The sequence below is a fragment of the Etheostoma cragini genome, chromosome 1 (assembly GCF_013103735.1).
Source record: "Etheostoma cragini isolate CJK2018 chromosome 1, CSU_Ecrag_1.0, whole genome shotgun sequence".
NCBI lineage: Eukaryota > Metazoa > Chordata > Actinopteri > Perciformes > Percidae > Etheostoma > Etheostoma cragini.
The window spans coordinates 18,561,869-18,584,889 of NC_048407.1; the positions used below are offsets into that span (position 1 = coordinate 18,561,869).

The 23,021-nt window shown below is 39.4% G+C and overlaps 1 protein-coding gene across 3 annotated transcripts in view; it reads right to left on the reverse strand.

The window, feature by feature from the left end:
• Nucleotides 1-23,021, reverse strand: part of sbf2 (SET binding factor 2) — a 97,779-nt gene that overhangs the window by 29,803 nt on the left and 44,955 nt on the right. For all 3 annotated transcript variants that reach the window (XM_034880539.1, XM_034880460.1, XM_034880368.1), the window contains exons 4-17: nucleotides 21,539-21,673; nucleotides 21,012-21,122; nucleotides 19,281-19,386; nucleotides 16,735-16,867; nucleotides 15,376-15,484; nucleotides 14,774-14,887; nucleotides 13,966-14,043; nucleotides 13,591-13,704; nucleotides 12,591-12,719; nucleotides 12,233-12,331; nucleotides 11,872-12,076; nucleotides 11,217-11,326; nucleotides 10,313-10,462; nucleotides 3,482-3,550 (exon numbers count right to left, since the gene is read on the reverse strand). In XM_034880539.1, coding sequence (XP_034736430.1) covers nucleotides 3,482-3,550; nucleotides 10,313-10,462; nucleotides 11,217-11,326; nucleotides 11,872-12,076; nucleotides 12,233-12,331; nucleotides 12,591-12,719; nucleotides 13,591-13,704; nucleotides 13,966-14,043; nucleotides 14,774-14,887; nucleotides 15,376-15,484; nucleotides 16,735-16,867; nucleotides 19,281-19,386; nucleotides 21,012-21,122; nucleotides 21,539-21,673 — 1,662 coding nt within the window. The remainder of the gene's footprint in view (nucleotides 1-3,481; nucleotides 3,551-10,312; nucleotides 10,463-11,216; nucleotides 11,327-11,871; nucleotides 12,077-12,232; nucleotides 12,332-12,590; nucleotides 12,720-13,590; nucleotides 13,705-13,965; nucleotides 14,044-14,773; nucleotides 14,888-15,375; nucleotides 15,485-16,734; nucleotides 16,868-19,280; nucleotides 19,387-21,011; nucleotides 21,123-21,538; nucleotides 21,674-23,021) is intronic.

Here is a 23,021-nt window from a genome sequence, read left to right on the forward strand (position 1 = left end):
TTATGCATGATTTGGCTATGCTATCTACTCTGCCTGGCTGTTCTGTTTTGACTGGTCAGATATGTGCAGGTCATTTTGACCGAGGTCATCTCTTCCCAATATGATAATACACAGAGACATCCACAAGACAGATGGGCAAGGAGGAGGACAAGGAAGGAGAGGAGAAAGGAGAGAACTAAAGTAGGAAGTGAAGATGAAGGCGAAGGAGGGAGTGTGGTAGTATCAGACCCATCTGGCTGTGTGACTAGTGAAGAGCTGGAATGCAGAGTTGAAGGAGAAAGGTTGAAAAACAAGCACAAGGGGAGACAGAAAGAAGAAAATGCTGTATACAGGTCAAATAAATGAAGTTATCAGGATTTGGACCTTTTTTTTTATAAGCTGTGGGACATGATCCCAAGTTTCACAGTATGATTGAATGCGGCCTCCAAAAATCGATTGGACCTCCATACAGCATCACACATGTCAACTGTGTCTCTCAGAGACTGTTATCACTGACGGGAGTGTATACTAGCATGTACACACAAGTGTTTTGGAAGAAATCATAAAATTCCTGTTATTATCTCTGAACAAGTCCTCTGTGGGAATGCATAACTGACCTGTAAACAATCCATCATTCATTAACTTTATGCAACGCCACAACTAAGTGTATGTTAGAAAAACTACTTGTATCTTGAAACAATAAAAACTATAACCATGTATTTTCTCTTTAGTCACTTAAAACAAACTTATAACTAAGTAACTAAATACGACTAATAAACACATCATGGCATCTATAAGCCATAACTGTGTAAAAACATGATGTACAAGTAAAATAAATGTTCCAAAACAAAGTAAACAAAACCATGTTAAGTCAAGAGCTGGACATTTCCAATATATACAAGGATTATGCTGTGTGTCATTTTCCTGACGAGGGCATGGTGGAGAGCAGTTTGACACAGCGAGCAGCCAAATCCCCCTTGAATAAACTATGGCTGAAAGAATGCTAAACGACAAGTGTTTTAGCTGTGGAAGTCATTTAGAATGCTGTTGCTGCTGTATCCAATCTGTTTATCCCCAGAGGCATTTATTCTAGTGACACATTCAACAGGAAGAAGACATCTCAGGTGGGTGCTCAAAGGACAGAATAACAGGTGGGGCCTCAAAGGACAGAATATGATGTCAATGACACCTGTGTATCCCCTGATAAACCCACCCCTCGCTAGATAATAAATGCCAGAGGAAATGTCCATGCAGATTAGAGAATCACGACTAAATGTATAACTTCAACTCTAACAAAGGGCCACTGTACAAAGGTTGTGTGGCATTTGTATAAACTTTACCTACAGGTCCCAAATGACACTCTCTGGGCATGAGCTAAAAGATATTTTGCAAATGAATCATGTGCTCACATTAAGTAAAAAAAAATATGAACTACTGATCAAAATGTGTGGATGCTTTAACATTGCCACCTCTGACTCAAACAAAGAATTTCTAAAAGTAATTATCTTGTGCAGTGTGCAGGAAATCAAAAGGGCAAATACCTCATCTGCTCCGGTTTATGATACTGGTTCAAGATTAATGTCAACATGCAGTTACTGTAAGTGGATCAGTGCAGGAAACACAGTTTTGAGCAGGTCAATGATTTGATTCAAAGCACAACTTGCTGACTCGGAAAATATAGTTTCCTAGTGGTATTGACAAGAAGCAGAGCCTTCCTTAATACAATGGATCAATGGCACTGCAAACCCTTGAAGTCAAATAAAATAAGTCACATTCAAAACAAAGTTTACAACAGTGAGAGAAGAACCAGCCTTTCCTGGAGTTGCCACATTCAATTGCTCTCACAATCTTTCCAATGACTTTCAGGGTCTTGTCTGGTCAGATTCAAGGACAGGTTGATCATTTACTGCATAAAGCATTTACAGCTATTTGTAGAACACATAGCTACTGTAATGGATAAGCAACAGTTGGGAGAACATGCGAGCAGTCTCTCAGGGATCGTAATATAAGTTTCATGTTAGGATAGCGATGGATGGTTGGTGAGGGGCCTCTGAAGGTTTGGATGGTTATGTATGCTGCAATGTCATGGTACATAGTGTTCTTTTGCAAAACCAAAGCATCCCATTCATGTTACCAAACTTGTAAGACTGCAATTTATAATACTTAACTTCTGACCATGTATGGCTCTCAATCCACACCCATGATGAGAGCTGCTGGGATGCTCTATTTATTTTCTCACATTTTCACTGCATAATCCTTGCGCCACTAAACCAGAGATCAGAGAATAATCTTGACAGATGATCTCTCTTTACTTTTTACCCTTCGGGTGACATCATTAATGAATTTTCAATAGCGGTGGCCCTAAAGAACAACAACACATGGCTTTTCTAAGTTACATCAACCTTTGGCACGTAAACTGGATGAGTCCATGGATAAGTCACGTGGTGGTAGAAAGCGAGCCAGGTCCCACTCCAGGCCATCAAGGTATGGCACTGGTACCCAACAAAATGCCAATGCGGACAGTTGTGTCTGTCCGCATAGCGACAAGCAAGCAGTGAAGAGGTTGTGGTGCATCAACACTGTTTTGATAATGTGGTTTTAAAACCAAAGGCCATGGCACGTCCTTTTATATTTTGCTATGGGGGTTTTAACATTCTGTTCTATGCATATGCAGGGTCCAGATTCAGCAAAGGTATAAGGTTGATAAAGCTGTTCTCCCTCTGGCTATACTTGCTTACAACTTCCTCTATAGTGCAGTAATTGGAGCCTGACTGGTACTGGTCGAGAGTTACAACAATTAGTATACCGTTTTTTTAAATATAACACACACACACACACACACACACACACACACACACACACACACACACACACACACACACACACACACACACACACACACACTTTTGTTTTAAGAATTGGAAACCTGACAAGCTATGCAATGGAGACAGTGTTTCTAAATTACCTTAAACATCTTTGCAGTGACATTTCTTGCTACATTTTGACATGTACCCCGATACTATTGGTAATATTGGCTGATATAACAACCCGAGCCAATGTTTTATCAGTGTCGATTTTGTGACATTACAATGCGAAACACTTTACTGCAGATGTATTATTAGAAATATTGGTAACACTTCTTCCGCTATTTTTACGGAAATTGTTTCACTTTGGAATTTGGAATTGAAGACAGACATGTTTAAAGCCTCCATTGCGGAGGTAGTTGACAACTTATAGCCAGAAAGTCACGTTTCATTTATCAAATGTAATTCATAAATACTACAAGCAGCTAAAAAAATCCCATTCAACACAAATTTAGAGTGGTGGGAGTAGTTTCATTGGCTCAAACTCTATGCATGGCTATAAACCACTTACGTTTTTTTGTTTTTTGGCTGAATTGATCCTTAAAGCAGTGGTTTGTAAGCACAATGATGAAAATATGAGAAACAGAAGCATTAAACTAAACACACATGCAGCCTTGTTTACAATTAATTTTTCTTACCCTGTAAAAGGCCGTTGACAGGGGCAGCAGTGCAGCAGCCACCGTGTACTCCTCTGAGCTGGAGCAGTCCTGTGGGTCAAACAACAGGGGTGAAGTGAGAGCAGGGCAGCAAAAAGCAGGCGACATGTTACTAAGCTTTGTTACTCATGTTACTAAACAACTTCTTTTCACTGGAGCCCCAAAACAAGAAGCACAAGTTTACAACAGAGAGGTCACACAGTCTGGGACCAGAGGGGAAACGCTCTCTGGAGGTCACCTAAAGGAGAACCACTTTGTTACTGCAACACTATATCTATTTTTTAAATGGTTTATGTATTGCTAAGATATAACAACACTTTATGTTGCTCATCACACAACTGGTGCACTGCTGAAAACTTTAAGAGATTTGACCTGTTGAAAACACTAGGGGGCATTTATTGTCAGAACACGTAACTTCCTGTTCCATAAAGACATTCCTGTCCTGTTAAATGTTAGGGTGATGCAAAAAAAAACACAACAAATAAAATAAAAGAAGGTCTGCCAAAACCACCAACTCTGCTCCAATATTGGGACATATGCTTTCAGTTGGCTTACATAAACCCTGCCTTGACACAATTGTCAGAGCGCTCCAGCCTTCAATTCATTGGTAATTTAATGTTTTACATTCTTGAACTAGATTGCCATACAAGTCTCACTGAAGAAAAAGCATTGCATAAAATCCAGTTGTTTTGGCTATAACATGTTGTGTCCATTTATCAACAAGCCATGACCAACGAGAAAGCAAATTGTATTAACTTTATTAATTCTGATCAGGGAATAATTAAAAAAAATATTCCCTCCCTGACATTTAGCACCATGCCAAAGTGTATTTGTATTTGGGATTGTTTCAGGTCAAAGAGGCAGCACTTAATGGTGCTTTCAAGAGAAGGGTTTTAAGATGAATAGTACATGAAGAGGCTTAGAACGAGGTACTTAGGGGCACAAGGAAAACTTTTCTTGCAGTGATTGCAGAGAACAATGAGAACACGAGAATAAGAAAAAAAGGCAATGAGTTGAACTTAAAAGTACTTCACAGGAAATTGGTACTTATCTCTGGTAAGCTTTGTTGGGATTTATTTATTAAACACTGTAAATGAGAATGGCCAGAGGAAACTTGATTTAAGACCACGTACAAACAACGGCACTGGTTCTGATTTGGTCCTGCACCTCATGACACAGTGGAAACTCACGCATTTCTCTATTTTTATGTGACGTGAAAATGCAAACTCACACAGGTCAGAGTAGTTATTTAGGCAGGAGAGATTGGGAGATTGGTACCGCCACACAGTGATGGAATGTAACACTTTGTTTCTGTACAAAGTACATTTTCACATATCTGTACTTTACTTAAGTAGAATCAATAGTGCATACTTTTGACTTTTACTTTGTTACATTTTGTAGAAATTATTCATACTTTCTACTCCACTACAAATCTACAACGTTCTATTACGTTCCATTTTCTGATCAGTTTTTCTCCCCTGCCAAACGTCTTCCTGACGGTCACACGTTTGCATTCCCCAGGGAAGCCTTCACCCGCGGGTCCTGCACCGGTGGCAGTGTGTCCAGCTCCCGGTTATGCTTGCGATATAACAAATTCCACTATGGCCACGTTTTACTTTTACTTAAGTTCGGTTGTCATTGTGGTACTTCTTCTTTCATTAAAGTAAATACGACTCTGGTTATTTGTACTTTTACTTAAGCACTGAGATTCAGTACTTCCTCCACCACTGCTGCCTCATAAAAATGTACAGAGGGGAGAAAATGCTAAAACAAGTTGCACAGCGACACATGAACGACTGGCCCCCCTGTTGACTAAGCAACATAGTTTGTGTTTTATTTTTCTTGTTGCTTGTGTTTTTCTTTGCAGTTATTTGGGCTGCGGGGAAATGTTCGAGCTTGGAGCGGCACCAAAGCATTGTTTAACAGCATCCTTAACAATGCTGCAGGTCACAGGAGTCCATGGAGCCCAGTCAAAATAGAACAACAATTGCAAACACAGAGGCAGACAAGTGTGAATATTTAAGATGTAAGCATTATTCCAAAAAGAAGGGTGAATTCCAGCAATGCATGTCATCAGTTGTTTGAAACAGAAACGTGTAAAGACAGACTTTTTTTTTTTTTGCATTGAAAAGGCGGAAGTCTTGCTTAAGAAAAGGAAGAAAAGAATGCTTTGCCCATAGGCTGCATCAACACATCATATTTCATATAAAGTAGACACTATAAGGTTTACTTGAGCCACACTTGTTATCACCAACAAACAACCTCCTTAGAAGTAAAAAGAGAAGGAGATGATTTATCTCCTGCTAGCAGAAAAAGAGGCTAAGTGACAGCTCAAAAGCTTTGGAGGTCAACTAACAAAGAGAACAGATAAGCAGTATTATCTACATAAGGTCTGAGAAGTTGATCAGAGCTGTTTCTAGTCTATCAGCATCACATGAGGAACTTGACAAAAGATAAAAGTAATGTATTTATGACTCAATCCTTGTCACAGCTAAATAGAGGCAAATGATTCAGGGTGGGGAAATGTGTATGCTTTATTTGGGAATTTAAAAAAATGGAGGGAGAAGGGAGGGTATCCTAACATTTCTGTTTGCGAGGGCACTGTGAGGTCTTCCTTCCCTCCTATTATTTTCTGTAAGCATCACCTCATTCTTAAAGCAGCAGGAGACATAATGGCAATGATGACTAACACAGCTATTCTGTTTCAGGCACGTATACAGCTAGCAAAAACAAGAAGCACGATTGCGAGACAGAAACATTGGAGGACGTGAACAAACAGCAGCTTCCTGTATGTTCCATAGAAGTTAGCACTTTCCAGGAAAGCTGTGTAATAAACTGACACATGCCATGTTTTTATGAACCTTTACAGACACACACATAAAATGTATAAATGTAGAGGCTATTAATGGTAATTGTGGCTTGAATCACTAATGAAGAGAAATAACCCACATAGTTGACATTTGTGCTGTCCAGACGAGCAACAAACAGAGATTCCATGGCGAAAGCATGCAATGTGAGTCGCGCCGATGTTTACCTGGTCATACTGTTACACGTCCTAGAGAGACAGTTAACAAAATGGGAATGATACCCAGTTCAGCTTCCCAGTGGTCATGTTACCCAGGGCAGTCCATTAAGGCCACTAAGGCAGACAGAGTCCTTTTTCTCATAGCATAAGACACGTTTATGATATAAATAATATAAAAATGTAACCATCTATTTACTTTAAAAGAGACGTTCAAAGTGATGAAAGCACAGCAGGCAGCCTTAGAGGGGGGGACTGGGAGTGGGGTACGGACACAGTTGGTATGCACTCCAGACATGTCTGATAAAGTGCTTCTTACTCACCAACATCTGTGTGTAACGTGCGTTCTTGCACACTGATCCACATCAGACGGTCAAGCTCATGCGGAACTCATGGACTCCATGCCGTTGCAGCCGCTTCCCATGGACCTCCCGCCCTAATCCCCTCTCTTAGTAAACTGCCATTCAGAGTTTGTTTTTGAGCACCATCATGAGGCCCTTGGCCATGAGAGAGAAGAGCGCAGAGGGCTCATAATCCTATCTGACAGGAAATGGTTGGGATGCCAGGATACATCCACAGCAGGACTCATTCCCCCACATGACTTGCGCAACGTTTACTTGTAAAAGCTGGAGCACTGACCAGTGCAAACGAACACACACACAAAAATGTGCAATTAACTTAACTACCTTAATAGGGGTCGTTACTGTGCGTGATTCATGGCAGTAACAGCACAGATAAGGACTACAACAGATGTTTAAACAGGAAAAAATGCGTCGCTGTAACTGTATCATCTCTTTCCAGAGAATGTAGACATTTTGTTTTCTCTATAAAATACAAAAAAACAACTTAATAACGGATGACAAGGTACAGTACCAACTGATTCAAATATTTGGCCTGTTGTACATATTTATATTACATAACGTTTCCTGCGGCTCTGCTTCCCTGCGAACACTGATTGCAACCAGACAACATAACTGTCACTTAGCCTGGAGTTGACAGTAAAACAATGTTGTAATTGGCCTCATACTGATAATGTCATTGAAAATCAATGTGTCACCCCAAAATAGACGCCAGAAATCCTATGCAGTCATTGTACAAAGAGCAAAAGCAAAGTTTTTGGAGAGAAGGTCACCTTGGCTTTTTTTAGGCACCAAAAGATGGCGCGCACACACACACACACACACACGCCCACACACACACACACACACGCCCACACACACACACACACGCCCACACACACACACACACACGCCCACATACACACACACACACACGCCCACACACACGCGCGCGCGCGCACACACACACACACACACACACACACACACACACACACACACACACACACACACGCACACACACAGACACACACAAATATAATTTTGGGGTTCTTACGAGGCCTGGCGTTAAAAGAAAGGGCAGAGTGCATAATATGAAAGTACTTACTTGCCCAGCAATTTACTATTTATATTTCTTTTACAGCTCATCTGAGACAAATCCTTCACAACGGCCGAACGAAAGCCAAGCAAAAATGACTGACTTTTCAATCTAAAAACAAACAAAACAATATTATCCCAAGTTGCGATTAACAAAAGTGTACTTCTCCTATGACTAGAATCATGCATTTCATATTTATCTCCCTTTGGCATCCTTCAGGGAGGTATGCTGCATTGTTAATCATTTCGTTTTGAAGCTTATTTTGGGTCTAGATTTTAAACAATTCGAAAATAATGTATCACTAATCTGTTCCAACCCACAAAGAGATGCACTGCCTGGCTATCAATAAAAAAGCAGTTTTTGCATCAATTTTGACTTTAAATATAATTCTCCTGACTAAAAACGACATGCAAAAGAGATGGTGGTTTTATCTAGACATCTCGCCACTTTTTGGCTTTTGAACAAATGCACATTACAGACAAACTGTTTCCAAGAGCAGAGATAAGCTCTGTGCTGCTCTGACAGTAAAGACAGCCAGATATTACGCAGCATAAAAGGGATGATACAAAAAGCTTTTCTCTTCACCTCTTCCTGCACATGTGGAAAGATATTAAAAATCTAATCAGTAGCCTTGCCAGGTAGACATTTTATTGGCCAATTTCATCAATTTTGCACTTGGCCTCATTTTTTCCCGTTGTATAAATGTGGAGCAAAAGACACGTCAAATGACCTTGCATGTCCCTGGCCCGGGCAGATGGTGGGATGAATTGGCTCTCCAGCATTTGGGGGGGGGTTGGCGTAGATTCGCGGGGTGACTGGAATCTATAGTCCATAAAATCTGCACTCTGTGAGGACTGCTTAAAATTATTGAAATCCCTGGAAGGGGCTGATTTAAGGCAGTAAAATATGAGGAACTACCAATAAAGACCCAGCTGCTCTGGTTGAGTGAAGCCTCACTCACTCTTTATGAGCTACACAAAAACACATTATCTACTCACTTTGACAAGTAGCCGAGGCATGAGGGCATCAGAAAGAGATAAACATACTATCTGATAAACAACGAGCAGCATTGTAGTGCTTCAGTCATACAACATACTAGCAGATGTTCTACATGAAGACAGTAAACAATCACCAGTTTCAAAAGTAGTCTCACCAATTCAGTATCAACCAAATGTCTTTTCTTAAGTTACAGCGTTGTATAATGGCCAGAAAAGCATTTTTTCAGATATTTTTTGGGGTCAAAATGTGGGTCAGGAAAATATTTTCAGTTCAGGTCTGTTGAGCAAGTCTAAGAGGAAGATAACTATTAACCTTCACTGTTTTCTGCTGGCTAAGAAATGTTATTGAATTGTTGACTGGCTGGCGTCTACGTGGGGCGCTTGCCGATTATATAGAGGCTCAGTTTTCGACACAGAGGCCGTGGGTTCGATTCCGACCTGCGGCACTTTCCTGCGGCACTTTCCTTCCACTTTCCTGCGTCATTCCCCATTTCTCACCTTTCATGTCTAAGCTGTCACAATAAATGCCAAGAAAAATAATCTTATATATTTTTTGTTTAGCATATTTCTGTTATATGTAATATGTTCTACTCTTATAACAATAACACAATAAATAACCACAACAGTTCAGGTCAAATTCCTGTTTGAATAACAAACAAAAAAAAATTGTATACAAAGTCTTAAAATATCAGTTATTTAATCAGCAGTTCAACATGTTGAAAACCACGAAATTATTATTTTGATTTCACAGTTACTAATGTATGTTGCAATGTCACTGACTATTGCATCATGTGTTTGGTTAGACAGATTTGTTTTGTAGTTGTTTTTATTAATCAACCGAATGTTCAGTCTACCAGATGTCATAAATGAACAGCACAATGTTCTCGAGCCCAAGGCAACATCTTCAAATTGATTGTTTTGTCCGATTGAGTCCAAAGACCCAAAGCTATTACATTTACAACAATATAAAAACAGAGACGTGCTGCAAATATTCACACTGAATAAGCTGGAAACAATGGGGCGCCTGGTTAGATCCCCTGGTTGAGCATGCGTCCCATGTACAGAGGCTTAGTCCTTGTTGCGGCAGCCACGAGTTTGGGTCCAAACTGCTACATGTATCCCCCCTCTCTCTCCCACTTTCTTTATTTAATCTGTCCTATCTATGAATGCAATAAAAGCCAAACAAATAATCTTTAAAAAGAAGCGGGAAACATGAATGACTGGCAACGTGTTGCTTGATAAATTACTTTAACAAAGTTTGATTATTAAAGTCATCAAAAAAAAATCAAGACTTTTTAAAGTAATAGAAAACTCCTCCAGCAGAAAGGGTTAGAGACTTGTGTTGGCGCGACTTACCTGAAGGGCGCAGTTCATCATACGAATGATGTAATCAAACTGTTGGTGGTCCAGTATGGCGCGATTCTGCTGAACGTGAAGACTTAGTTCCTCAGTCAGACACTGGCGAGCTGCCTTGCCTTTCAGTGCTCGCAGTGCAGCCGGAAGTGTCTGTTGAGGGAAACGTTTTTAGAAGAAACAAAAAAGCCTTCAAATAAAGTAACTGACCTGACAAGAGAGGTGGATTTCAGATCAAGAGAAGACAATTGACAATTTGTTACTGTAAAAAAAAAAAAAAGGAAACAACTTTGTTTCTTGAGATTTTCTGGCTTTTTAAGAAAGCAGGACCTTGCTTTTTGAAATATTGATTACCAACACAGTACTCCCAGCTACTTCGACCTGCTGTATGTGAATGGCCTTTTGGCAGCAAAGGATTTACAGGCTCATGGGGGATTCAGAGGATGCATCCTAGGCATTTTTACAGAGATGCAGGCCAGGATTAGACAACTCCCATATGAAGCCAGTGGGATACATAAAGTAACTGGCAACAATCCAATTTTAAACACATTGAATGCATATTGGGTAGAATCCTATACATTTGGCCACAACAAAGGGCATCTTACTGCAGTGTAGATGCGCGTAGAGGCAAAACACAAGTGACAGGAACTGAATAATCTCTGTGTTACAACAGTAACTATTTATTAGCAAAGTTAGGCTCATGTCAACGTGGACTCAGAGTGTTTGATAACATGCCCTATTTATTTCTGTGTGGCAGCTAGGAGATATGAGAATAATGAAGGTGAGGAAAGATCTACAGTACAGCTCCATACGGTTTGCTGGGTGGGTGCAAAACAAAAGCTAGCTCCAGATAACGAGCTTGTTTAAAGGATAATGAGCTCCACTAATGAAAGACATTGGGCATTACCTTTTCAGTCTCCAGGGTCTTATTGTCAAAGACAAAGGAAATGCAGCTCCGCACTACCTCCAGCCTGCGAGCGCTGTTGAACACGGAGCCAATCTTACCCATTATGGGCACTGGAATATAGAAAGACAGAATATGAGAGGAATCACTGCAGGTTGAAACTACAACTGCAGTAAATATCAGAGGATTTTCACAAGTCAAAGGTTGGTAGTATGTAGAAATTAACTGTGGTAAACTTTCCTTTATTACTAGTGGCTAGATCTCCCTAATTAGGCCATCAGAAAAAACACCAAGTGACATGTTTAACTTAAAACACGCCACCCGGCACAGCACAAAGCCCGACGCAGGTTTGCTAGTTTAAGACCAATGCAGTTTTCAAATCCCATCCAGCGCCCATATTGTTTAATTAGCAAATCTATATGCGCCCATGGAAGTGATCATCATCTTGTCATTGACCACCAGACACCTAATTTAAGTCAATAGCACAGCAATTCACTGTTATTTTAACAGCACATTAGAAAGAAGTGCCTAGGCTTATGTACCACACACACACACACACACACACACACACACACACACACACACACACACACACACACACACACACACACACACACACACACACACACACACACACAAATTGTAAAGTTGCCCATACCGACAGGTGGTCCGGCAGGTACTACACACTTCCTCTCAGGTCGTGTAGAAGGAGGTGCGCTGCTGTGTTTTGCCACACCCTCCTGTATCATCTTCTCCACCTTTTCGTCATCCAGCACGGGGAAGGGTATCTGGTGCACCCGCAGGTGGGATCCCTCCGACGGCCGAGGCACTTTCTGGAATGCCATGTGGGGGTTTGGGTTCTCCTACAGTACACCCACCAGGGAACCACATGTATTAATAGGATGCCCAGCTGTATATACAGCAAAACAAGTGCACAGCATGCTAAAATTAGGACATATGTCCTATAAGTTAATATGCCAAAACAACAGAGATGTAGTTGTAGTTGCATGAAGTCTTACATTTCTGTATAGCTGCTCAGAGAATACCCTGATGTGCTTCTGCAGCTTGGCAGGGCTGACCTCTTCTTCCTTGAAGCTGTCAGTGTCTAAGGCCACCAGCTACAAAACACACAATAAAATAGTATACAGTTTATACACTATCAAAAGGGGTGGTTGATCTAGTAAAATACAATCAAAAGTGCTCCTTGGCTATAATAACTGATAGTGTATCTTCCATATGTCACCAGTCCACATTAAAAACTATTTTATAGTCACTTTAGTGTAAAAAAAAAAGTTTGTGTATGAACTTCTCCACTTACAGCTAAAAAGCAAAAGGGTAATAAAGTTCAGCTTTAAGTGGAGCATCATGGTACAGTACCTCATCAAAGAGATCGCAGGCTCTGTAAGGCGGACCTCTCTCTGAGACAAAGCCAGCAAAGGCCATGCCATCCAAAACCTTGGTCAGAAAATCATTCTCAATGAGGCCTCGCTGGCCCAGGAAGGCAGTCTGGATAATGTCAGAATTAGAACAGTTACAATCCCACACAGATGGTAGCAATGTAATCTTGTTCATATGGATATGCTGCAGACTGAAAAACAATCATAGTGATCACAGCCATGTTTAGAATAAGATTACAAAATGTTAAAAATATCTCTGCAAGGGGGCCTGAGACCAGCATCTTTAATTGTTGAAATCATGGATAAGTTCTTCAGCATGTACAAAAAAGGAAATAAATCAACTTATAAATGACTACATGCAAATTAATTTAATTTACTTTATGCATACTTATTTGTGCTTGTGGGTAGAAGAGATAAAACACAGTTCACACAAGCCTTCCCCCACTCAGCGATTCCAGGCGAATAAGCTGAGCGTGTTTATAATGTGATCCATGTGGGGTACTTTGAGGATGATGTGCTGAGGGGTTACCACGGAGACACCACAGACACGAACAAACAAAAAGCCCGGCACAAAACAAAAATGTAAACCTAATACGTTTCATATGGCTCTTGGCCGGGCTTTGCCCAAGGTTATGGGACTGTGTCCGAAGCTTGCATAAACAAAAAGATAGCATCACGGAAGAGTCACGGAGCTTCAAAAACACATTTATAACAACATGCACAGTCACACATCCACACGCAAATTTTTATATTTATTTATATTTATACAACCCTGACAGGTTTATCTTTCAGGTCTTCACACGTAATTCCACCCTCACTACTGGAATCCAGCTACAAAAATTCTTGGGAGTTATAAAAGAACAATGTGTTTGCTGCAGAGCAATTACTAAAGAAGTTTAATCCAAGATTGTGTATCAGAAAAAAGGTTATTGCAAAATTTGAATGTTGCCACTGTGAATTCCATAATGTTGTTATCTTACCTTGTGAAAGTGAATCACAGGTTCAGAATGGATGCGGATAAGCTGCAAGCAAGACCTGTAGCCCTGGAAGAGTTGGGCAAACAACCTGAGAAAGACAGACCTCACCTCCTTGTCCTGGAACATACACACACAAACACGACTCATCAAACAGCTATTCCACAAATGCAGTCTGATAAGTTAATTAGGCAACATAGTTTTTTTTCTTAAGGGTTATGGGTTACCGTCAGTTAGTGCCCTCACTCCTACACTAACCTTTTGGCAATAAGAGACTTTTTCTGATGAAGGCTATCATGTCGTCCTCCCACATGAGGACATATGCCTTCACCCGGAGGATTGTGAATGAAAAGAGGTCATGTGATACAGATGCTGACTTACCAATAACTTGAGGTTGGAGGGTGCTGTGCGAGGCGGAGGAAATGCATTGTCTGCTATCTCCAGATCAGGATGCAAAACCTACGAAGAACAAATTCACCTTCAGATGATTTTCTTGTCCTGATTTCACACATGCTTTTATGTGGAGTAAGTGAACATTTCTTGTGCACGATGCGTAACCAGATTAATTACAGCATAACATAAAAACATAATGTAACATAATTTAATTAAGAAAGGAAAGAACATCAATTTTACCAGCAGTCACCGAGCATGTTGTATCGAGGATGAAAGCTGCCCAAATCAAAAATATATAAAAGACTTGATAAATCAAATGATAAAAAAATTGCTCTTGGCAGCTTCCACCCTCCATACATTTGAGTATAAGAATCCAAGAACAACTTTGTATGTATTGAAGGGTTTGTCTGTGGGAAAGAAGGACATGTATATTTGCTAAACCAGGACAAACTGTAATTTGTGTATTCAGTGTTCAAGTTGAATGAGTTCATAAATAAATAATATTTTTCTTGCTCACTTTAAAAGCCATCAAAATATGATTATATAAATACTGTAGCTGCACCACAATGTGTATGTATGTATGTATGTATGTATGTATGTATGTATGTATGTATGTATGTATGTATGTATGTGTGTGTGTGTGTGTGTGTGTGTGTGTGTGTGTGTGTGTGTGTGTGTGTGTGTGTGTGTGTGTGTGTGTGTGTGTGTGTGTGTGTGTGTGTGTGTGTGTGTGTGTGTGTGTGTGTGTGTGTATGTGTGTATGTGTGTGTGTGTGTGTGTGTGTGTGCGTGCTTACCAGAGACAGGGAAGTCTGTGTTTGGTGTAACAGAGGTTCAGGGAGCAGGGACAAATGGATGCACTCAGGAATCTTTATGGTTCCTCCATCAAGGTCAGCAATAATAACATCTAGCTGATATACACACATAAAACACAGACAGGTCAGGTGTTCTGATTGCAGCGGGAGGGAGTACTGTGAGGAACGACACGTATGCCTGGCGAGGTGAAGCCGAAACCAGTTAAATAAACATCTTGTTAAAGGGCAGATTACTTCATCTTTGTGTGTGTCTGTTTTTTTCTTTTGTAATGTAGCAACAACCAAATTACCCTGTTGGGATTCAACAAAGGTGTATCCTATCCTATCGTATTTAAAACTTCTTAAATTCAAAAGGCTTTTTAGATTAAAAAAAAAATCTTGTCAGTAGAAAATCTAAAATATAATGCATATTTTTGTTAATATCAAAAATATAATGCATCCTGACATTTAGTACATAAAAACACACTCTAAAGACTACAATACTTGTTAATGAGGTGTTTGACAGCATTCAACAATCTATGATCTTCTAGTTCTGCATGAAAGTAAGAGAGATTGATGGATCCCGGTGACACATCTGCGCTTACCAAATCCTGGATTTCAGTCTGAAACATGGAGTGCACTCCGATGATGAAGGGGGTGGGTGAGCTCAACACCTCCAGCAGCCGCGAAGGCAGAATAGGGATGTATGGGTAACTGGACACGGGAGAGGACATACCAGTGAGTACACATAGTTGGTACAATTAGACTACGAAGACAAATGTGGAAGAATTGAGAGAGCCTAAAATATACTTTCCTGTGTTTAAGTGTATATTGTTATGAAAGTAAAACTCAAATGACTAAATTTAAAAAGATGGCATTAAAGATAGAAACTGGACCTGGCAAGTGACGTTTAAAAGATCAGGAAATTGACATCCTCATTATTATCATCTCCAAGAAACTGGCTGCTTAAAATGGACGTTAGAAATACATCAATACTGATATACAACATAATGATAGAGTAACTTTTGTCTGGGTAACAAAATATAATATATAAATAAAAAAAAAGAGTCAATAATGAAGGTACCAAACAAAAAAAACAAATAAATGAGGGAATGATTGCCAAACTGGTAAAGGGCTTACTACAACAGTTCACATACATCTGTGGTACTTATATAGCAGTCTTTAAAACAACAAAAATATTATCTCAATGTATATATGGCACATTTTGTCTGCCACCGTTTATTCTCCTGTTTAGTTGTTTGTTATGTATTCAATAAATGAATACATGAACAAGGAACTAAGGCTGTAGTCACGCCAAATCAGACGTTGGGGCGAAAACGCCAGTCCTCCCATATAGTACATTCAAATATAGAACAGAATCAACTTTTCTGCAACCCAATGTCACACGGTGTTGGCCAATCCCCTAGTCTATATCCTGGATTGGTTTAAAGCAATGCCAATAAACCAGAGCACAATTTCCTCCCATCCCCAAATGCTATGTGGGGTAGCCAGACCCTCCTCCAAAAATCTCTTGCATCCTTATCAGTTTTTTAATCTGTTGATGCTGACAGACAATAACATGTAGGATCTAGCATACTAGCATGGCTAAATGCTATCAACATGGCGAACGTGGTTTGCAGTGATTTATTAAAATTAATCAAATTCACTCAAAAATCTGTTACAGGATGTGAACCTGCACTTGTAAAAGGCACTTTTAGTAGAAGTGAATGAAAAGTGAGTGGAAAAATCCTTTAAGGTTACTAAAATATAGAAGGTTTGAATTTTGCTAAATGTTTCAATAGCAAACATATTCAGCAGATATACCTGTTTATACAACTGAATACAATGATGAACAAAGTTAATTATCAGTCAAATCATAAACCATGAAAGTCACAGCCCCAGCTGAGTTGCTAGTGGAAATTCACATGAGTCTATTCTGCCGTTGGGGTCAAACATACGCTTACCTGTATTTCAGGGGAAACATGAGGGCTTCCAGGGCGCGACACGCCTCTTCAAGCCTCTGGTAACTGGTGGAGTGGAACAAAACCTTGTGTTCAGTCAGAACCGCACAAAACAGGCTTAGAACATTTTGGATTCCTGTAACGAGAAAGCAACAGAGAACAAAAAACAATGAGGTATTTGTTGGAATGTGACTGCCACATTTTTCCAGATCATTCATCAAACATTCGTGGCTATTTGTGGAGAATTTTCAAACTTCAAACAGATTAGATCACACAATATTCATTTGGAAGTTCCGTTTGTATCCATAACAGCTTTTGGACTGATTACTGCAATTTAAAACATACAACATTCTGAGGAATAGTTCTTGTAATTTTTGCAGTGCTCTGCAGACCAACCATACCATGTATTCATGTAGAAGGTTGTAGCGCTACTTAAGGATTGTATGGCATTGTTTGTGTTCTAATCTCATTTTGAAAATAGGTCTGGTTCAGCATTGCTTCAAAACCTGTGGAGCCAACCAAATCTGAATTTAATTGTCAACTTGAAAGGCCATGTTTGAGACCGCTGCCTATGCAGCACCACAAAGGTTGCGCTATGTTGGCTCTTTGAAGAAGAAGCCTGAAAGTATAGTGGAAACTCTGCCTTTATATCAGAAAAAAAGCATCACTTTTGTAGGCGAGTACTGCACTGGCTTTCTGTTTTCCATGGCTAGGGGCAAATACATGAGGCAGGCATATTGAACAGTTTATGTATTTAAGTAAATTCCTACAATTTACTTTTGTTCCTGCAACATTGTTCAGTTGTCTTCATTTGCATTAAACCAATATTAGTGTAATCCTCCATCAATCACAACAACTGCAATAATAACCGTTTAAATAACTGCACAAAGTTGTGCAATCTGTCCACTGCTTTTTGAGCCATGGAACCTGCTTGCTCATGACAAAGACAATACATTTCCACAACCAAATAGGTCAGTTTATGTAAAACACTTAATATAAAACTAAACAAAAAACCCATCCCTGAAAAACAAAGGAAACTTCACACGCTCACACAGTGTACAGTGAAAAATGTTGTATTTCAAATACCAATGTGACAATCAGGAAGAATTCTAAGTTTACGGTTCCTGTTATTGTTTCCTTTCAAGCAACTGACAGACCAATTCATCACACATTGGAGTGATAAAGAGAGAGGAAAACTGGCAGACATTTCAGCGCCACTGGGGGCGCTAGTTTGGGATGTTTGCCTGTCTGAGTAAAACACTTCAGGTATAAACAGGAAACTGAACATGAGCCTCAACAAAATCTGAGTTTTAAGGTAAACAGGCTCATCAAACCAAATGAGTTGTTTCATCTTTTATAGACATGGTGAGTGTACGTTCTGTAAAGGAGTGTGCCTCGCTCATTTAAATGACTGAGGCTTAATAAACACACCTCAGGTTCAGGCGTTTACTTATCTTTTGAAAACAGCAACGCGCTTCCGTTCCCTAAATAAATTAGGTGACAGCAACATCCCCGGACAACAGAAGAGACAAAGGCAACAAACAACAAACAACAGGGCTGTTGATGGCCGGTTTTATCTTGCCCCCGGGGGGGATGTACTTCCCGTCCAGTGTGACATGTTTAACACACATTCCTCTCTGGTGACTCGGGTGACCTGTGAACTCAGAATAATGTGCCGACCTGACGGCTACAAGCCAATCCTTAAATGGACATGAGAATGACCTAAGATAGTAAGTGGAACTAAAGCACATGTTCCTCCCATTTACAATAAGCTGATCATCTGATTTATGATATTTACCTTCCTGTCAGAATGCAGGAAAATTAGTTTGAAGGGCAGGGGAATGATTAACATCTAACTGTCACTTTCACTCTGTATGCCATGACGGCTTGACTCTCAATCAGAGATTCCTATATATTATATTATATATTATTATACTAATATATATATATACATTTTTGTCCGGCTACACATTTCAAAACAAATATTATATGAATAGTTAATCAAAGTGGGATTAAGGACTGAGAGATAACTATACACTTTTTTCTAGTACGATCAAGGATAGACTGAGCCATTGAATATCTACGGCCCTACAATAAACCTCTGCAGTAAATAAATACGGTAATTTGCTTGCAAAGAGTTAAATGAAAAGAAGGCTACCACTGTCAGGTTTGTTTGCTTAATGTACAGTAAAGCTTACAGCTAGCAGACAGTTAGCATAGCTTACACTACAAACGGGGAAACAGCTAGCCTGGCTCTGACCAAAAGGTTAAAAAATAAGAAATAAAACAAAATCTGCCCACCATTAATTAAGATGTTGGTTTAACTATGTAACGTATTGAGCACCTTTCCAACACACATTTTTAGTGGCCTTGTTGCCCTTTCAAGGACAAAAAGCGTTCCATACCGTACGCTGAACTGATTAATGGATTAATGAGGACTGAGAGGCCATGGATGGGTATTGTGTCAAGATTGCTTTGTTTTGTGTCCAGATTGGCTACAAATGCAGTTATGATTACTAGTTAGTAGTTATAAAAGAGCCCGGACCCACCCAGCTGCTGGAAGAGCAGAGCAACACTTTTACATGTGACAGGCAATGTGTCGTTCAGAGGCGTCTGGATGAGCTGCCGGTCACCTGCTCCCAGGCTAAACAGCTTCTGTGAAGAAAAACAGAAGCGGAAAATGTCAGAAAACAGTAATGGAAAATGTCTACCGCCATCAGGTCTAAAAGGCCGAGCAGTACTACAACTGACGTCATCCATTAATTAAGATTTAAAGCTGAGTGGCTGCATCAAATAAAGAAGACACATGCTATTTAGTGTACACTAACACCACAGCTGCGGGACCAAATTAGCCATTTGAATGTTTGTTCTTCATTGAACAAAGAAAACCTCAATTACATGTTCACCAAAATATAACTGATATAGTGCACAGCTGCAATTATATTACATATTGCTATAAAAAGATTTGTGCTTTAAAAAAATACCCATATTGTGTATCTGCTGCTGAAATGTGCATTTACTGACTAATCAAGTCAAATCTGTGATGCAACAGTTGATTGGGATAACAGGTATTTTCACTTGACTTAAGACTTAAATGTCTCTACCAGCCAACTCTATTTACCCCTCCAAACATGCTGCGATATAAATCACAAACCATTGAGAAGACTTCTTGAGAAGATATCTCAATGATGTGTCATAGTTAACTCGCAAGTAATCACACATTTTATCTATCTAAATGTTCCTTGATTTCTTTTTGTCTAATTACTCTTTCTCATTTTAATGCTCTTATCAACAAGGAAAAGTAGATCGGCTCGCTTTGTGCGAATGTTTTTTTACATTGGCACATAGCCTTAATGTAGTGTTCAATTCCACACGTAACATTCTCACTTGGAGCAACAACAAAAAAACACACAATGTTACACTGTCCATCAATAAAAGAGGGAAAAAAATACTTTGACGAGGGGGCGGAGAATTCACATCAGCTGTATGCTTGGCCATCAAGTGGTATTTCAGACTGGACGTGCTATAATGATAGCTCAGTTCACAACGACAAAACACACAGATCACGTTGGTTTTGTAAATGGAACCATTTGGCAACTTTTAAAAAGTAAACTTTCCATTCAGAATCTTATTGGCATTCATTAGGGCGTCTCCCGCTCGCCATCCACTCAATGTATCGTTACTACTCTTTGGCCAGCTTGCAAGCCCAAACAAGTGTGTGCATTGTGTCGGTTGTTTTGTTTCTGGTCTAGCTAGATCTGGTGTGGTGTTGTAGTTTTTCCTAACGTTATTAGTTGTTGCAACAGCATGTGAATAAAACTACTAAGTTTGCTAGGACAAAAACCTGTTACTCTTGCAATGAAAAATTGACTGTTAAAATGGGTTTGCATTAACGTCGTTAATAACGCGTTTAATTGACAGCAATAATACATCCCCAGATGTTTACCAGGTTCCGATTTGACAAATGGGTCTGTTCCAAAGCTGAGGGTCTGCCTGATGGCTTACATGGGGACTTGGGATTTTAAGTGGTGTCTTGTTGGGAAATGGGTCTGATTCTTCCCTCTAACAGCACGTTAGCCATTGTTTAAAATAAAGTCGGATTTTTACCTGAGCATTGCCTGAGTGGTAGTTATAAAAATACAGTAATGTTCCCAAAATGATTGAGATACATTTTGGCTCCAGGCTCTGTTTCTAAGGTGTAAGTAACTTGTTGCCTGCTTCACAGCTGACTGGATGTCTTACCAATTGTGGTACTTTGGACATGCTTTGCTTGGACTTACCTGGGATCCACCAGCAACAGGAACCTGGAAGGTAAAGAGGCTAGCCACCAGACCCTCTAAAGGAAAATTTAGGCTGTCGATGTGCACAGTGTAGATTAGACCCAAGCACCCCTAAAGAGATGGGAAATTTAAAAAAAAAAGACATTACACATAGACACATACAGAAAATAACTTATTTTTATAGTCATCAATATTGCAGCTAATGGTTTAACATGTAGGTAATGTCTAATTACACCTACATACTTTTTGAAACAGAAGAACCTTTTTACATGAAAAGCTTGAAAGTCTGCAAAACCTGTGATCAACTCAGTCTGTGAAAAAAAGATCAGAGGTGCTCATGTTTCTATGTCTCATTTACTTCACTGAATTTTGGGCTTAGACTTAAGCAAACTCAGGCCTATTTTGCAGGCAGAAAAAAGCAGATAAGCCTCATCTCAGAGGTGAAGAAAGTGCTGATTTGATAACAATTCTGAGTAAATATAGAAAAATATTTGAATCAAGATTTAATCATATGTTGTTTTTATTACCCGGAATATTTCGGGATAATCCAGCCTGGACACGAGAATGAGACTTTTTGGTGCAAACACTTGAGCTGGTTGGATCAGGCCATCCTCCTCTGCCTCCTCATCGTCATCTCCATCAGCCTCGATACTCTTTGATCCCTGAAACACAAAAGAAACAAAAGGGTTCAACACAGTGCAATGGATTACAGACTGTGAAATGTACTGTAGTATAGCATGCTTGCACCACTGAGCTCTTAGTTGAGCTTGTAAATACATCATGTGACTCAAAATCATTACATTGTTCAGTATGTGTGTGGCATGCATCTAACGTTGTATGTGTTATTTGATAAAACAACTGATGTGCTTCCACATAGAGGGTTTAATGGAAATATATAATACTGAGTAACCATGGCTCAAAATTAACTTTTTCTTTTTACCCGCCAAATGGCTAGTGAATGTTCAAATTTTAACAATCACTCAATAGATAACCATTGTTGTTTTTTTGCTGGTGAGTGATGCAAATCTACCAGCCACTTGAAACATTTTACCAGCATTTGGCTGGTAAATGGTGCTTATTTTGAACTCTGTGTATGCTGACATTTAGTTTGATGAACTGACTTGCATACAAGTTTATGGATGGACACCCAATTTCTGAAATACTTAGTATAGTAGTGAATCCTGAAATAGGTTTCCAAGTGGAAATTAGTTTGTATATCATTCTACAAAACAAAAATAGACAGTATAAAACTCCTGCATCGGATAAAGTTGTAGCATCAACCCCCAAAAAAAATCTTTAAATTCTCCTTTGCCTCCAGAGAGGAGACACCCATTTATGAAAGTTTGGACTATTACTGTAATTCTCTTCTTTCCATATCTGATCCCATTCATCCCACTGAAGCCATTAAATAAAACAACAGATTTTCTTAAATTATAATGAAGAATGAAAAAAAGATTTTGCCTACAAAGAGACAAAATCATGAGTGGATTTTCTTAGAGAAGAGTCCAAATGAGTTCAGGAGATTAATGTTGCTTTCCTCCCAGAGTCACAATCTAACACTTCAAATGTAAAAACATCAGAGACGTACACAACAATACCAAAGATGCTAACATACACACACTGTTTAGTAATTATGATGTTTAGCAAGATATATAATTTACAGTTAGCCAAACTTAGCCATTGAAACAATGTTCTTTATTGTAAATCACAAAATATCTTAAAACCTCTTTGACCCTGAACTTGGTTGAACACGCACATACTCTACAGCAGGGGTCTTCAAAAATATTTAAGCCAAGGACCCCTTACCTGAGAGAGAGATGGAGCAAGGACCCCCTACTGCATATTTATAAAATTAAGTTGCATATTGAACTTTGCCTACAATAAAAGCCTAAAGCCTTCATACATACCCTTTTAGTACATAGAAAACAAAGCTATAAAAAAATTGTTGGTCTGGTTTTATAAATCAGGTTTTAATGTTAAAATACAGTGACAGTAAATCCTTAGGATTAA